Below are 16,972 nucleotides of genomic sequence, written 5' to 3' on the forward strand. Positions count from 1 at the left end.
CAATTGTTTGTGCTGCAGGTTCTTGGATTAGTGTGAGTCGGAGACATCGCCCTAAGAGAGGGGGGTCTCCCTGTTCTGATAAAGTAAAGGTTGGGTTGCCCTAAGGGAGGGGCCCGTGTGTTTCAAGTTGTGGGGGGAAAAAATGCTGTTATGTCGTGATGCAAAGATATTGTTAAGTTGACAAGGAATTGTTTTAAGCAAAGGTTATATTGTGTTGCAAATAAAATATTGGTAAAGTAATAAGGCCAGAGAGAGCCTAAGTATTAGAAGTTGTGGGGATTTTAAAGGTCTGCTGGATCAGACTGGTTTTGTTATGCAGAAGTGGGGAAAATGATCATATATGCAATTTTGGGTTGAATCAGAGAAAAAGCACATATATTTTTGACGGATAAGTTGAGTGATAAGGTGTATGAAGCAGAAAAAAGTACCCCAGAGGTAAAACCGCTTAGGAGACTAAAATTAAAAAGGGATCAATCTAGCAGGGGAACTGGATAGAGCATTTGTGCATTTCTATAGAAAATCATTTGTAGTAGTGGAAGTGCAGGTAGGTGAGTTTAGAATTTTGACGAATCTCAAAATAAAGTTTTTTGAATAAAATGTGATTAGAAGATTCTATGGACTATAGAGACTAAGTTTAGAGATAAAGGGTATTAAAGCACATCTTTGTGAGAGAACAACAGGTCATAGACAAGGGGTTTCGTGAATTCCCATGGAATTAGGGAGTTTAGCAGAGAAAGCATGAGGAGGCTCGTGTGCATGGTGGACAGGCAAACGTAAATCAGGCTGATAAAAAAGAGAGAAGGGAGGCTTTTGTATATGTGTGCCCGTAGATAATTGGGTGCAACGTTAGGAGTAAGTAGAAAATAATTTAGTCAGTGACACTTTAAGGTGAAGTAGGTTCAGTCAGGGAGAAAATTCTTATTAAGGAAAAGAAAGGAAAACAATAGAACACGGGTTGGCTGTTAAGAAATTTGATAATTTTTATATCAGACAGGAAAACAGCCCAAGTGACAGTAGAGTGGAGGAAAACAGTAAAATGAAGGGCCCAGTAAAGGCAGCAGACACACCAGTACAGCAGCTGGGGAGGGAGCACCCCCTGCTTAAAAGAAAGATAGAAAAGGTGTCTAAAAAGTGGGAGAATAGAACAGAGGCCCTGGTAACTAAGTGGCCTAAAGGGGGCACATGGGATGTAGCAGTGTGTGAGGAGATGGAGACTCTGATAAAGTATCATAAGGCTAATAAGAACACAGAAAGGCGTGAAAAGAAAAGGCGTAAGGAACTGGAAGTTTTGAGGTTGTTTAAAGTAAAGGGAGAGACCTGGAGAAGGGACCAGAAAGCAATGAGAAAGGCATTAAGTGAGAAAGAAGAGATGAGGCAGGAAGAAATATGGCCACCGTCTTATCAAAGTCAGTACCTGTTAGTGGAAGCCCCACCTCCTTCATAAAAGGGTCAGTTTCCAGTAATAGAGGGGAAGGTGGAATTCAAAGGTGAGGTGACACAGACGGAGGAAGCAGGAAGGGAGCAGAAAGTAATGGCAGGTTGTTTAGATGGATACAGGGAAGTGAGTGCATTGCTGCGGCAGGCTGTGGAGGAAGGACTGCGAGAGAGTGAGCTAATAACAGAAGGTCAGGCATGTGGATCTGAGAAAAAGGGAAGTGCTAAAAAGGTGGGGTACGGAGTAAGTAGTGGTAGTGATGCAGAAGGGCTGATGCACCTGCTGGACACCCCTAACCCTCCATCTAAAGGATGGAGTCAGTTTCAGGAGAAGGAGACAGAAACAGAAAGTGAGGAAGGAGTAGAGGATAGAGTAGTGAGAAGCAGGGGGGCTGTAAGGGCCCCCACCAGGTACACTCTGATGCTTCCGTTAATGGTGAAAGGAGCACAGACACAGTATGTGCCGTGGGCAGGACAGGATCTGGAGGGCCTGCTTCTCAGACTCCCAGTCCTGGCAGAAGGGGCCGGAAAGTGGATAAAAGCATTAGAGGAGGAAACTATGGGTCGGCTCCTGGCGATAGGGGACATAAAGGCAGTTATGGCTCGCGCTTTGGGGGTGGATGCAATGGAGAGACTGCTGCGAAGCAGCGGCCTAGCAGCGGCGACATGGATTCCTGTGAATGATGCATGTCCCTTTGACGGTTACCGTGCTAACCTCTGGCACCAGCTGCGATTAATGTTTCCTCCACGGCTGAGTGTGGTTGAAATGAAGATGGAGCCCATAAAGGAGGGGGGAGCCCAGCTGCCTATCTGCAAGCCCAAGAAAAGCAGTGGAGCACTGAGACAGAGCAGGACCTGCAGAATCCGGCATTCAGAGGTCTGTACCGGAGGGCACTGCAGGACGTGCTCCCTAAGCCAGTGAAAAGCAGGCTAAGGCAAGTTGTGGGACTTATTACTTTGCCTGAGGAGCAGTACCGTGAGCAGCTGATTCATGCTATTGACTTGTACAGAGAGGAGGAGGACTCTGCTAAAGAGCGTGAGAGGGAGCTGACAAAGAAACTGAATCAGATGCAGCTGGAGGAGCTGACCGCTAAAAAGAAAAAAGTCCAGGCACCAGTGGTCTCTCCGGACCCCAGCCCCCGGGGGCAGCCTGTAGACAGCCGACAGTCTCCTGTCGCTGGGGCCCCTCAGAACACTAATTGGCTTTCGGTCCCTGATTGGAATAGAGAGAAAAGATATGATAGGTGGGGGGGTGACCAGAGAGCACCTGATTTCCCACAAATTAGACGACCCCAGTCTATGGGAAGACTGGGGAACAGGCCACTTCAGCTGGTGTGCTGGAACTGTAACCAGCCTGGACACACCTCTAGAGTCTGCCCAAATCCACCCTTTCAGGGGGTGAGCCCGAGACGCCCTATGGGCCCGGTTAATCCAGGAGGCTCTGTAGGTCCAATGCCAAATAGAGGCAGGGGTGGCAATCCGCAGTTGCAGAATAACAGACCACGGGGTCCGATCAACCCGTGGGCCCAGGGACGTTTATTCTAGGGGTGCCCAGAGAATCCTAAAGGGTGACCTCAGATGCCAATGTTGAGTAAGGGGTCTGAGGCTGAGCCGATGCTGCAGGTTCAAATAAATGGCAAAGTAATACCAATGATGATAGACACTGGAGCCACCTACACTTGTGTAGGACTAAAAGATGCCAGTCATATCTCCCGGTCTGCTGAGAAGGTCAGGACCATAGGATTCTCAGGACAAGTGCAGCATATTCCAAAATCTGCTCCAGTGGAGATTAAGATAGGGGACAAAAATGTAAATATGCCCATATTAATATCAGAGCACAACCCAGTGAATTTGTTAGGCAGAGATGCTTTGTGTCAGCTGCAGATAGACATAAAATGTACAGAGGGGGGTGTAGAGGTGCTCAGTGGACAGTACAGCCTTATGCGACAAAATTTGTTGTTCCATAGAGGGCAGTATAGTTTATATGGGATTGAAGATGTTACTGGAAAAATTTGGTAAATTTTAGAACAGTGGGGTCCATTTATACAGGAACAATATAGCAATAGGTTAAATTGGACACAGGAAAAACATATTTGTCTGTTGCGATGGGGAAAATTCAGTGATCCTGAAGTAAAGGGTGAGTGGGATCAGCTGATAGAGTCTCTGCCTGGCCGGGAGAAAGAAAGGATGTGCATGATAACAGACGGGATAATATTAGGCCCTGAGGGAGTAGCCATTCCGATACGGAAAACGGGAATAGTGGGAGAATGGTACAACATACCAGACATGGAGCCCCACATAGCGATGGCTTTTAATCAGTCCATGCTGGATCTGGGAGAAATGATGCAGCGAGCAAAGCAGGTGGTTTGGGTGCCGACGGTGCGTGAAGGCGTGCAGGCAGCGGCAGGAGAGAAGATGTTAAGGATTCAGTGGAGTGCAAAGGTTGTAGGTGATTTGAAGTTAGACAACAGAGATTCGTGGCTGTGGAGCATGATAGGAGTACAGTGTGATGCAAAAGAAAGTACAGAGGAATGTTGGGAGGAAATGGAAAGAGAAGTGCCTGAGGAGGTGTGGACTGCTCATGATACAGATGTAGGCCTAGTAAATTCAGCTAGCCCAGTGGAAATTTATCTTAAACCAGGGTGCACACCACCCTGGAAAAACCAGTACCCCTTGAAACCTGATGCTGAGGAAGGTATAAGGGAAACAATAGAGGGATTACTGGATGCAGGGGTGTTGGTGCCTACCATTAGCTGCTGCAACACCCCCCTCTTGCCTGTGCCAAAGGCAGGAGGTGAAAAGTGGAGGCTGGTTCATGATTTGCGTGCAGTAAATGAGGTAGTGGAGGATCAGACAGCAGAAGTTCCCAATCCACACACACTGTTGACAAATGTGCCCCCAATGCAAAATGGTTTACAGTTGTGGATTTGTGTTCAGCGTTTTTCAGTGTGCCCCTTGCAGAACAGTCACAGTTTCTGTTTGCTTTCACCTACAGGGGTCAGCAGTATACCTACACGAGGATGCCACAGGGATTTAAGCATTCGCTGCATGTTTTTAATCAGGTGCTTAAGGCAGACTTAGATGGACTGAATTTAAAAAGTACAGTGATACAGTATGTGGATGATCTATTGTTGTGTGCTGAAACGCTGGCAGACTGCCACCAAGACTCAGTGCAGTTGCTGAAGGTTTTGGTGAAAGGGGGGCATAAGGTGTCCAAGGCCAAGCTGCAGTACTGCCAAGAGCAGGTTACGTACTTGGGGCATGAGATCAGCCACGGGAGGAAAGCTATAGCAGCAGAACAGTTAAAGGGGATCACAAAGGCTCCGAAGCCCATGACTGTGTCACAGATGCTGACTTTTTTAGGGATGACAGGATTCAGCATGGACTGGATTGAGGACTACGCTGTGAAGGTGGCACCGTTGTGGGCACTGATAAAGCAGGATGGCCACACTAATTTGAAGACCTCCTTAATTTGGACAAATGAGGCCTCAGTAGCATTTGAATCTATCAAGCAGGAGCTACAGAATGCACCTGCTCTGGGCCTCCCAGACTACACCAAGCCATTTTATCTGTATGTCAGGAACAGGAAGGACAGCTTTGGGACAGCCCTGCTCACTCAGGACTTGTGTCCTGGCAGACGGAAGCAGCCATTGGCATACTATAGCATGAAGCTGGACAATGTGGCTCAGGGATACCCACCCTGTTTCCAGGGAGTGATGGCTGCCTATTTAGGCTATGAAAAGGCCACTGCCATCACAATGAGTTATCCAGTGACAATTTATACTTCACATAAGGTGGTGGAACTTATTGACAAAGGCAAATTTGTGTTGACCCCAGCAAGGCAGCTAGCGTACTTTGCATTTCTCACTTACCTAGATATGACAATAAAGTGCTGCACTACAGTAAACCCTGCAGACAGCATTCCCCTGGAGGATGAGGGGCAGCCACATGAGTGTGTGCAGAGTCTTTGGTTTACACTAAACTGAGACCAGACTTGGAGAGCTCTCCCATTGAAAATAGCGAGATGGTGTTGTTTGTGGACGGCTCATGTTGGAGAGATGGGGATGCCTTAAAGGCTGGGTTTGCTGTAGTTCAGGCACAGGGTGATGATTTTTACACTCTCATTTCAGAGCCAGTGGCACCACCGTGTTCCGCTCAATTAGCGGAGCTAAAGTCTTTGACTGAAGCGTCCCGGCGAGGACAACATAAGACGGTTACTATCTACACAGACTCTGCATACGCACACGGTGTATGCCATCTGTTTGGAGCAGTCTGGAAGCAAAGGGGGTTTCGCAAAAGTGACGGCTCCCCCATTCAGCATTATAATCAGATTTTGGAGTTGCTACACGCAATGATGCGTCCTAAGCGTTTGGCTGTTGTTAAGTGTCAGGCCCACCGCAGCGGTCGTGAGTTTGTTATTCAAGGCAATGCGGCCTCTGATGCGGCAGCCAGGGCAGCTGTGCAGGTCAGGACTGCTCATCTTTTGCCTATGGTGACTATAGAGCCGAACCTTACTGTTTCTGATCTGGTGGCCCTGCAGGAGCGTGCGGGCCCCTATGAGGCCTCTGTGTAGCTAAAAAGGGGGGCTTCTAAGGATGCTAATGGTCTGTATCGCAACCATGAGGGACTTTTGGCCGCACCTCTGTCTTTGGTGAACATTTTGATAACGGATGCGCATGGTGTGATGCCCGGTCCGTACGATCCTCGTGTGTGCCACGCCCCCTGATTACCCACGTGTGCTTCCCTGATCGTCTCCAGCTGTGTCCAATTTCTTTGATCAGTCTTGTCCTATTTAAGTCCTAGTCTTGCTTGTCTCCCTTGTCCGTCATTGTGGTATGGTGTTGGTTGTTCCCGTCTGGTGTTTCCTGATCCCAGTTCCCATAATAAACCCTTCGTTTTACCCTGATTTCGACGTGTTTGCCTGGTCCTTGGCCACCTGCCCGCACGATCGCCTGTCTGCTCGCCCACAATCATGACACATGATCTTGATCATTGCACAAAGGGGGGATGTGTTACGGAAAATTACACGACAAGGTTTCTGGGCACCTCAGATGCAAGCAATGGTGGATGCAAGGTTGTCAGAATGTGAGGTGTGCATTAAGAACAATGTACGCAAAGCAATCACGGCCCCAATAGGGCACATTCCAGTGCCTGAGGGACCGTTCAAACACCTAGTGATGGACTATGTGGACATGGGAAAAACAGCATATGGAAAGCGATATATACTTGTGATTGTGGACAGGTTCAGCAGATGGGTGGAGGCAATACCGTCCAAGGACATGGGGGGCGATGACAGTGGTGAAATTCCTGATCAGAGAGGTGATTCCGAGGTTTGGGATACCAATTGAAATAAGCTCTGATAATGGAGCTGCCTTTATGGGGAAAGTTACTAAGTTAGTGGTTCAACAGCTGAGAATAAAACAAAGGTTGGGATGTGTGTATCACCCTCAGTCACAGGGCATGGTGGAGAGAGTGAATGGCAAACTTAAGCAGAAGCTGAATAAGATTTGCGCCACCATGAAAATGAAGTGGGTGGATGCACTGCCAACAGCCTTGATGGCGTATCGGATGGAAACGCACAAGGTGACGCATTTGTCTCCGCATGAAATGCTGACAGGGAGACCAATGCCTGGATCGACTTGGAGGGGGCTGTATAAGGCCTAGATCAGCTGGGGGATGAATTAAAGTTGTACATTGTAACCGTTGGACGTTAACCAAAATACACAAAGCTATTTCCAAACAGGAAAAGGAGAAAGCACAGAAAGAAGACACAGACCGGGAGGAGCCAGTCATCTTTCCAGGAGATAAAGTCTACCTGCGAGTGTTCCGGCGAAAGTGGCACGAGCGGGACCCTTCAAAGTGACACGAGCCTCAGCAACAGCGGTACAGGCAGAAAGGAGTAACACGTGGTATCATTTGAACCACTGCACTAGAGTACTGCACGAAAGGCAGATAGTCACTGAAAACGACACAGAGGATGCAGCTGCCCTTGGCTCAGATGGCCCTGATGGAGGTCCCAGAGGAGCTCCACAACTTGGAGTGGAGCCAGTTTCAGGTTCAGAGCAGACTGAGGGTCAAGAGGGAGCATCGCAAGCAGGTCAGCTACTCCAGACAGAACATGAAGCTGTGGATTCTGGTAGGGCTGACAGCAACGATATTGGTGATGCTAATGATATATCAGGCCCTTCAGGTCTGGGGGCACAGCAGGACCACAGGTCAGGTGAGTTCAGAACAATTGACTTCACTGACTCAGCCTTGTCCTTTGATGCTGAATAACCTCTCAGATAACAATGAGCGAAAGCAAAGAGAAATAGGGAGGAGATATGGGAGTGAGAAGAGTGAGCAAATTGTAGAATATACCCAGGATGAAGTAGACCTGGATGGGTTAGCAAAACGTACGTTTGGGAATTGGGGTATAAATGGGCTAAGTATACCGCCGCTTCATTAGGGCAGGAGGGTTGTGTGTTGTGTGCAGGTCCTGACCCTTCAGTTAGGGTAGTCCTGTTCCCATACACTAACAAACGGTGTGAAGAATGGGAAATGGAGAGGATTATGAGATTCTGGAAGAGTCTGTGTCAGGAGGGGCAGGCCCCTGAGAAAGACTGCAGGCCCATATCTAATCAGTCAGAGCGCATACCATACTGCCCCTATCAGTGTCTGATATATCAGGGAAATACTAAATATGCTTACAGGGTGGAAAAGCATTGTGGGCAGTTTAAGCCCTGGGAAGGGGGACAGCAAGATATTATGGTGAACAAATTGAGTTTTTTCAAGGGACTTATTTATGAGTGTTTTACAAATGATGGGCCAGAGGAGGTAGGCATCTTCTGGGGAACCTGTGGAACTGTTTGGGATGTGAAAGGTCCCCGAGTACAAAACGGAGAACTATGACGTGTTCCGCTGGATGCGCTAGAAAACCAGAGTGTGCCCCTGGCAGATGTGTGGTGGCTGTGTGGTAAGGAGGGCGGATTGAGGCCTACTCTTCCCTATAATTGGGGAGGCCTCTGCGCTAGGATAATGTTAGTCAGCAAGGTGGATATATATTCTAGAAGACGACCGTCTAGGTCCCGCAGATTTGTTGCAAATTACGAGAAGGATCCCAATGTATATATAGATGCGACTGGCCAGCCGAGGGGCATTCCAGAGAAATATAAGGCGAGAAGTGAGATAGCTGCTGGTTTCGAATCAATGTTTATTTGGCCTACTCTTAACAAAAATGTGGAATGGATAAATTATTTGTACTATAATCAGCAGAGGTTCACCAACTACACTCTGGAGGCACTCGCATCTCTGGGGGAGCAGCTTCAGGCCATCAGTCTGATGACCTGGCAGAACAGGATAGCCCTGGATTGGCTCCTGGCAGAGAAAGGGGGAGAGTGTGTGCTGGGTTGTTTGTGATGACGGGTTGTTTGACTGGTGGTATGATATGTGGGGAAATTGGCAGAAAGCCCTTATGAAAGCACTCTGTGTGGGTGCTGTGCTCATTTTTGCTCTGCTACTTATCTTTTGTTGTGTAGTTCCTCTTGTTCGCTCCCTAGTGGGGAGAGCACTGTTCCAGCAGGTGACTATAGCTGCAATGTCTAGAGTGGTGGGAGGACCGTTTGGAGCGGCATCCTCCTGGACCAACACAGAAATGGATGGCAACATAGACACCTTGGATGCAGTCCTGCCCATAGCTGAAGTTCGGCCATTCCGTGTGTGAATACTCCGAGCAGGAGACCTGCAGCGTGGCTGCCTCCCACGACATCTGGGACTTTTTCTGATTAGAACAGACTGTCCATTATAATAGTCTGCAATGTTATTAGTTAACCTTTTACTTATCTTTGTATTACATATATCTGTTTTTGTATTGGGTTTGTAATAGATTTTGTAGTTCTGCTGTATATGCAATATATCCAGGGGAGGTCATTGTATGGCGATCCTCCCCTCCCTTTCCTGATGTACCCCCTGTGCTGCTGTTGGTTGACTCTCAGTGTTAGTAGTCTGTGAGCCATACCTGCCATGGACCCCGAAGGGGGGCTGCGCCTGTGGCGGGCTGGGAGTGGAATTTCCCTGGGTCATAGGGTTTTTGCCCTCCCTCCTAGGCTGGATGGACAGGATTGTGTGTGGGACTCCTTGGAGTCCCAAAGGGGGGAAATATATGGAATATTATTTAGCACTATATAACGTAGAATACAAGTATTATGATATTATTAAAAAGTATGCCAAATATCCATGATGTAATCATTACAATGTAAACATAATGTAATCAACACAATGTAATCAACTAGTTGTATTTGCACCTTTTGTTAGTCTGAGATTCTGTTAGCTACTTTATGTTAGTCCTGAATCTATGAATATTCACTTTTATTAACGTACATTTTATCACTATGTTAAAGGACAAATATATTATCAACCTTTTAGTTAGACAATGTGTAAAAGGCTGAAACTGCCAAGGTTTACTACTGAAGGAAGGGATTCGCCTGAGTTCACCAGAAGTTCACGGCTGAGCATTTTTAAAAAACCAAGTGGAGCTGCTCGCGCCACCATTATGTTCAGCCGAGAGACCAAACTGTAAAAGAAATGATGGACAAACTTATCACCTAGGGGTGTGGATTAAGGGGAAAAAAAATTGTTGTGAATGGCTGAAGGAATGATGATGCTTAAGTGACGGTGATATTGTTAAATGATAAGAACTTGTATAAAAATTGGTGTAAAACAGTACTGGACACACTTTACGTGTCCAGCCTTGGTTGTAACTTCATTGTTGCAATAAAGACTGAATTCTGGATACTACACAAGCGGACCTCTGATTTCTGATTTGGTGGGGAAGGAGAAAAAACCACGACAATAACACAAAGAGCCACTTAGAATAAACGTCTGGACCTTTCAGTTTGGTGAGTAAAGAAAATCTTTTATTCCATTTATTCCAGCAAAGCGTCACACTCTGGCACTTGGTACCAAGTCACACGGAGCACACAGAGCAACCAGTTGATAAACCATAACTCCCAATTCCCAATAAGGACTAAATCCTGACTGGTCACAAAACACCAACAAACCGAGCTCAAACATATAACAAACACAATTCTCCTGCTAGAGAGTAAGAGGATGCCGCTTCTTTCAAAAAGATTTATGATCGAAAGGTCATAAAGGTCACGGGTCAAAAGTTCACTGGGGGCGTGGTTGTGGTGGTACGATGTGATGTCATGGGAGAGGGATTTATTTATTTATTATTTCAAATTATTTAATTATTTTAAATTATTTATTATTTTTAATTATTTATTTAATTATTTTTAATTATTTATTTATTATTATTTTAAAAATTGTAATTTTATATTGAGGAGAGTGCTTCTGAGTGTGTATTATTTTAATTTAATGTTATTATTTATTTATTATTATTTAAAAAAATATAATTTTTTATATTGAGGAGAGTGTGGGGTTTTTGTCGGGTGCCGCTGGGGCTGAGCGGGGTGGGTTACCTGATGGAGTGTGAGCGTACGTTGTGCGGTACTGTGGTAAGGTCCCGGGCTTTGGAGAATCAGCAAAGGACTCGGAGAGGGCGATGCTGTGTGTCTGGTGTGGTACTGCGGTAAGGTCCCCACGGCTTTGGATAATCCGCGGAGAGAGCGATGCCGGAGAGCTGAGAGCCGTGCTGCTGCGCGAGTCTGATGCCGGAGAGCTGAGAGCTGTGCTGCGCGAGTCTGAGAGAAACTCTGAGAGAATGAGACTCTGGGAGAAAATGATAAAGTTGGAGCAAAGAATGAGATGAAGCGGAGGGTCTGACGTCCAATAAAAATGCTTGGCGGTAGTTTTGACCGTGTATGTGTTTTTCCTCACGCAAGCATTTGTATTACATCAGCGTATGGGGCCGCACTTTTGTACATCCCGGTAGGTCATACGGGTCATCTCTAATAACTTGGGACACACATCAAGTTGGACATTTTGTCTCCCAGTAAATTCTGTTTGAAGTTTTGTTTTTCATATATGACTGCGCACAAGTACAGATATGGGTTAAAAGAGAAACGCGGCGACGAACATAAACCATCCGCAGATAATTTTATTACGTCGAGCGGGGTTTTCCTCCTATGGTAAAGAAGGCACAAGTATCATCGAGGCCTTACCATGCGTACCACGCCCCCACCAGCAGGCCGTGGAGAATATAGGGAGCTTTGCGCTGTAGGGCCAACACTAATTTAAAAAAAAAATACAGACATGTCCGGCACTCCCGAAATGAAAGATTCAACCTCACCTTCTAAGACTCAGCAGGAGCAGGAGGCTGTTATGCGGCCTCCGGGGGCTCCCAGGAAGATTCGTACACCATGTAGACGGGTACCTATGATGCGACCGTCGGAAGACCCGAGGGCTACCTGTGAGCTGCCCAACGGGGATAAACTGGTCTGCCTCTTTGACAACGTTGCGGAGGAACTGCGCGTCTTTCAGGTCACCGGAGACGGCCCAGACCACACGAAAGACGACCCGCATCTGGTGACTTTTTCTGAAACGGAATGGGGAAACTTGAAGACTGTCGTTACCCCGACGATGGAGGAGAGCACCGACCCCGACTTTCAGCCGGACATTGGTAGAATGGAGATGCACTATAGAGATGCTGGCAATGGTAAACAACGTACCACCTTTATGAAGTGGGACGTGACCGGGGAGCTGGACAAGAGAATCCTGAATATATGGCAGCGGCCTAAATGCGACTGTTTTGGGCTGAGAATACCGTTCGTGATTTGGATGCGGATGATAAAAGGCAGATTACTTCCAAGCGCTGTTTAAGGAGAGTCGCGGGTGTAAGGAGATGCAAAAGTTGAAAAAACTTATAATGTAATATCCATGTCTGGGGTGAGCAAAAGATCGGAATGCTAGCAATGGGGAAGAACGGACAACCATTATCAAGTAGTGTAACATTTTACAGATGTTACAAAGATTTTACAGATTTTACACATGTACAAATGTGTTGTTAATTTAACTTGAACATAGTTGTACATTGTTTATTTTTCAAACATGTTACACAAATTGTATACATTTATCAGATGAGGTTTTTTTTTTTTTGGTAATATAACTTGACCATAGTTTTTTAGTCGCACAAATGTTTTAAGAAGTAACATGAAAGTTTTTCAAAGTAAGATGTACAAATGTTTTAAAATGTGACATGAAAGTTTTCCAAAGTATGATGTACAGATGTTTTAAGATGTAAGATGTTTGGGTGTTTTACAAAAAATTTTGTTATGTGTATGCAGCCCAAGCGTATTTTTAAAATGTACAAAGTTTTATGTATTCATTTTGTGAATTAGTTTTGAAATCTAATATGAACATGGCTTTTATTTTTACAAAAGCAAAGTTGTAAAAATTTTGTAGGGTTTTTATCAAAGGAGATTTTGTTAATAAATAGCGACTAGAAATGACTGACCAGGCAGGCAGAAGTCTGCTTTTCTTATCTCACAAGTCATGGAAGGGTGGGAGGGGGCCACATAAGTGTGGGGTAGGAACTGTGGAATCAGGCAGGGGTGTAAGAATTTAGGATATAGTCTTGTTATTTTAAAGAAGGTGTACATAATTATTTAATTACATTTAATAGCAACCAGTAAGCTGCATTTAGCACCATGCTGCAAATACACATTAAAAACTTTAAAGAATGGTAATATTACTTGACCATAGTTTTTAGTTACACAAATAGTTTAAGACGTAACATGAGTTTTTCAAAGTAAGATGTACAGATGTTTTAAAATGTAACATGAAAGTTTTTCAAAGTAAGATGTAACATGAAAGTTTTTCAAAGTAAGATTTACAAATGTGGGCGGCATGGTGGTGAAGTGGTTAGCACTGTTGCCTCACACCTCTGGGACCCGGGTTCAAGTCTCTGCCTGGGTCACATGTGTGCGGAGTTTGCATGTTCTCCCCATGTCGTCGTGGGGTTTCCTCCGGGTACTCCGGTTTCCCCCCATGGTCCAAAAACATGCCGAGGCTAATTGGAGTGGCTAAATTGCCCGTAGGTGTGCATGTATGAGTGACTGATGCGTGAGTGTGCCCTGCGATGGGCTGGCCCCCCATCCTGGGTTGTTCCCTGCCTCGTCCCCATTGCTTCCGGGATAGGCTCCGGACCCCCCGCGACCCAGTAGGATAAGTGGTTTGGAAAATGGATGGATTTACAAATGTTTTAAAATGTAACATGAAAGTTTTTCAAAGTAAGATGTACAAATATTTTAAGACGTAACATGAAAGTCTTTCAAAGTAAGATGTACAGATGTTTTAAGATGTTTGGGTGTTTTACAAAAACATTTTATGTGTTTGCAGCCCAAACGTATTTTTAAAATGTACAAAGTTTTATGCATTCATTTTGTAAATTAGTTTTGAGATCTAATATGAACATGGCTTTTATTTTAAGCAAAGTTGTAAACATTTTGTAGGCTTTTTATCAAAGGAGATTTTTTTAATGTAACGAAGTTTTTTTTTATTTTCAAAGTTGCACAAGCATTTTAAAATGTATGATTTATACGTGTGTTGTATTTTTCAAGCTTGTGTACATTTATCAAATGAGTTTTTAAAATCATGACCGGGTGTTTTATTATTCAAAATAAAAGTTGTACATATGTTTTGTTATATGTATGCAGCATGGTTGTGTTTTTAAAATGTACTAATTTTGTGGGATGGTGGGAATAAAGCGTATTTAAAGGGGTACCTCTCATGGAATCTACCAATCTTTACCAGCTGATGAACTCTGAGCCACATGTGGACTGGGGGTTTTAACCGTGAGACTCGACACCTAGGCATTAGATCCTTATGTCAGCAATGGTCCCCATGCATGTACACAGTGTAGGGTCAGGTCCAGAGAAAGCTGTAACTACGAGTGCAGCTGATTAATAGCATTTAATTTATAACAGTAGGAGCTAGTAAACTGCATTTAGCAGTCGCATTAAAACACGTTAAAGACTTTAAAGAATAAAGAACGGTGACCCCCGAGGCCTATGCTTATAGCATCCGGGTGCCTGATTTGAGATGCTTACTGAGGTAACTGAGCTGCACCATGTGTCACACTTAATGAAACTTAGTCCTAATTCAACAGAACCAGTTGTCATCCACTTTGCAGTGAGATTTCCGAGCGAAAAGTGAGCGAAGTTTCATTTTCTTACTTTACCACCTATCGGTTAGTAAGGGAAATGGAGACGGTAATATGTCGGACACGTCAATGGCACTGAGCGCGAGGGAGTGTGCGGTGTGGCGCGAGCTGCTAGCTGATGTAACGCTGCGAACAGTGGGGCTCTTACGTTTTTAAGATGCGGCTAACTATCCCCGAGACACTTTAGCCAGGTTCGTGTATATTTGCTCTTAAAGCTGCTGTCAACGCCAGGAGGGAGCTGGCTAGCAATAACATTTTTAGCTGGTCTTAAAGCTTGCTGTATTTTTCATTCAGTACATACACGGTTTAGAAGAAAACCTGATCAACATTTAAATAAATAAAAAATAAACGTACAAAACTATTGAAATCCAATCCATTCCATTGATTAATGATTAACACATTGTTACTGAATCACTGCAAATACATGGTTAACATATGATTAACATAATTACTTATACATTTGCACTACCGCATAACATGTATATTGTCTACTGCACCTATTCTATAAAGCTATAACTCGCTGTGCACCAGCTGGGGCAGCTTCAAATCTCTCCCTGCAGGTGGTTTCTCCCCCCCCTTTTGTTCCGCTGTCTGTCTCTCCAAGGTCCGAACTTTCCTCAGGGTCTGCGGAACTGACTGCAGGCAGCTATCGCGAAGCGAGGTCACACAGTACTCAAAACAATCTCTTCTTGCTGAAGGCCTGAGACATAACAGACCCAATATGCCTGCGTTTCCCTCAGCGTGACCCAGCTCGCAGGATCGTCGCGGGATCATAACACCTGGCTGTGGCAGATGGATGGCCATTACCGGCGGGTGTGTCTGCCTGGGGCATCGCTGACCGGGATCCCGAGGAGTTTTGTCGTGTGGTGGGAGGCAATGTGCTGCCTCAACGCATGCTCCTCAACCTGACTTGACCCGAGTTATTATTCAGCCTGTTTTCTCTAGTTCCTCCATCCTCTCAGCACTGCTGTCCCCAACAGGGCCAGAGGCAGCATTAATCAGGGGATGTTCAGATGGTCCCGGATCAGGCAGATTTTCATCTCCTTGTCGATTCCACAGTCTTTTGATCAAAACTGCAGCCCCCACTACAGCCACCACAGCCACCACGATCCCCACAATCACCCAGTTTCCTCCCGAAGACGCCTCTGCAGAGAGCAGAGAGATCAGTCAGTGTCCAGACACATTTTCACACAGACACTCGGTCCTCAGTCAGTGTAAAATCTCATTGAAGCAGCTAGTAGAGCCACATCACCGAGCCGACAGCCCAACCCAGAGCAGCTTTCCGTCTGACCCCTTTCTGCAGCTGTTACAGACCCTCCTCAATTCAATCACGGATAGTGGTTCTACACAACTAGAATGAGTATTCTGAAAATGAAACATTCTTTAAGTTGATGCATTCACTTAATGTTCTAAGAATAGAACATAGTTGAGTTAATCTAGCTCATTTTTTCATGTTTAAGTAAACCAACTGAATTGCTTTCATTCAATTTAAATTGGGTATATAATCTAACAGCAGCCGTGGTTTATTTCACCCACCGTCATGAAGACGACTCTGCCAAATACTGACCTTACAGGATGGTCTCTCTCTGTAATAAAAATTGAATAGTTGTAGTTGTTCATCAAATATCACCCTGGGGTTGCGTATTTGGTGATGTAAGGCCATTTTGATTGGTCAGGACTGGTCATTCTTCAATTAACATGCTGTCTCCTCCCAGCTATAAGCCTCCAAAGCAGACAAATAGATCTGCTCAGACTAACCCTGATGTCCTATAGAGTCACACACCAACAGGTACCCCACAGAACCAAAGGCAAGGGGTCAACTGGCATACAGCAGTTAACTCCAGCAGCCCAAAAGGACCCTGAAGACTAATTATAAAATGTGAGACTAATATCTGTGACATACCATTCTCAATAACGATGGGCTTCTAAAAATTAAGCCTAGTAAAAACCTGAATATGAAATGAGCAAAATGGCTTGATTTGTTCTCCTATCGCAGCCTAAAAGCAATGAGGCCTCTACCCATTATATCTGCTCCAGGGACAATGTACTCCTACAGCCACTAGAGGAGCTGTCACCTTCACTCAGCCCTGATAAATAATGTTATGCAGTCTAGCAACAAATTCAGTTGGTTTAATTAGACATGAGAAAATTTTATGAGATTACGTTCTCAGAATACAAACTGAACTTAAAAAGAATGTTTCATTTTCAAAATACTCTTTCGATAATTGAGTTAATTCAAAGTAACATTTTTCCGTGTCGTTGGATGAAACAAAACCTTGATCTGGATTTGTACTTTCTGAACTGCACACCTCTATCTGTAATGGGTTACTTCTTTGGGTAACTTCGCCAGCACTGTCAACATTGTCACTGGTTTGACTGATGGGATAATTTAATCCCGGCAAACAAGATCAATTTAGGTAATTTTGTACAAAATATGGT

General features: G+C 45.0%; 1 protein-coding gene across 3 annotated transcripts in view; it reads right to left on the reverse strand.

The window, feature by feature from the left end:
* Nucleotides 1–14,838: 14,838 nt before the first annotated feature.
* The window catches only part of LOC125739984 (proline-rich protein 36-like), a 95,335-nt gene continuing 93,201 nt past the window's right edge, over nucleotides 14,839–16,972 (reverse strand). For all 3 annotated transcript variants that reach the window (XM_049010594.1, XM_049010595.1, XM_049010593.1), the window contains one exon: nucleotides 14,839–15,678. In XM_049010594.1, the coding sequence (XP_048866551.1) occupies nucleotides 15,461–15,678 (218 nt within the window). In that variant the 3' untranslated portion in view covers nucleotides 14,839–15,460. The remainder of the gene's footprint in view (nucleotides 15,679–16,972) is intronic.

The sequence above is a fragment of the Brienomyrus brachyistius genome, chromosome 4 (assembly GCF_023856365.1).
Source record: "Brienomyrus brachyistius isolate T26 chromosome 4, BBRACH_0.4, whole genome shotgun sequence".
Taxonomy (NCBI): Eukaryota; Metazoa; Chordata; class Actinopteri; order Osteoglossiformes; family Mormyridae; genus Brienomyrus; species Brienomyrus brachyistius.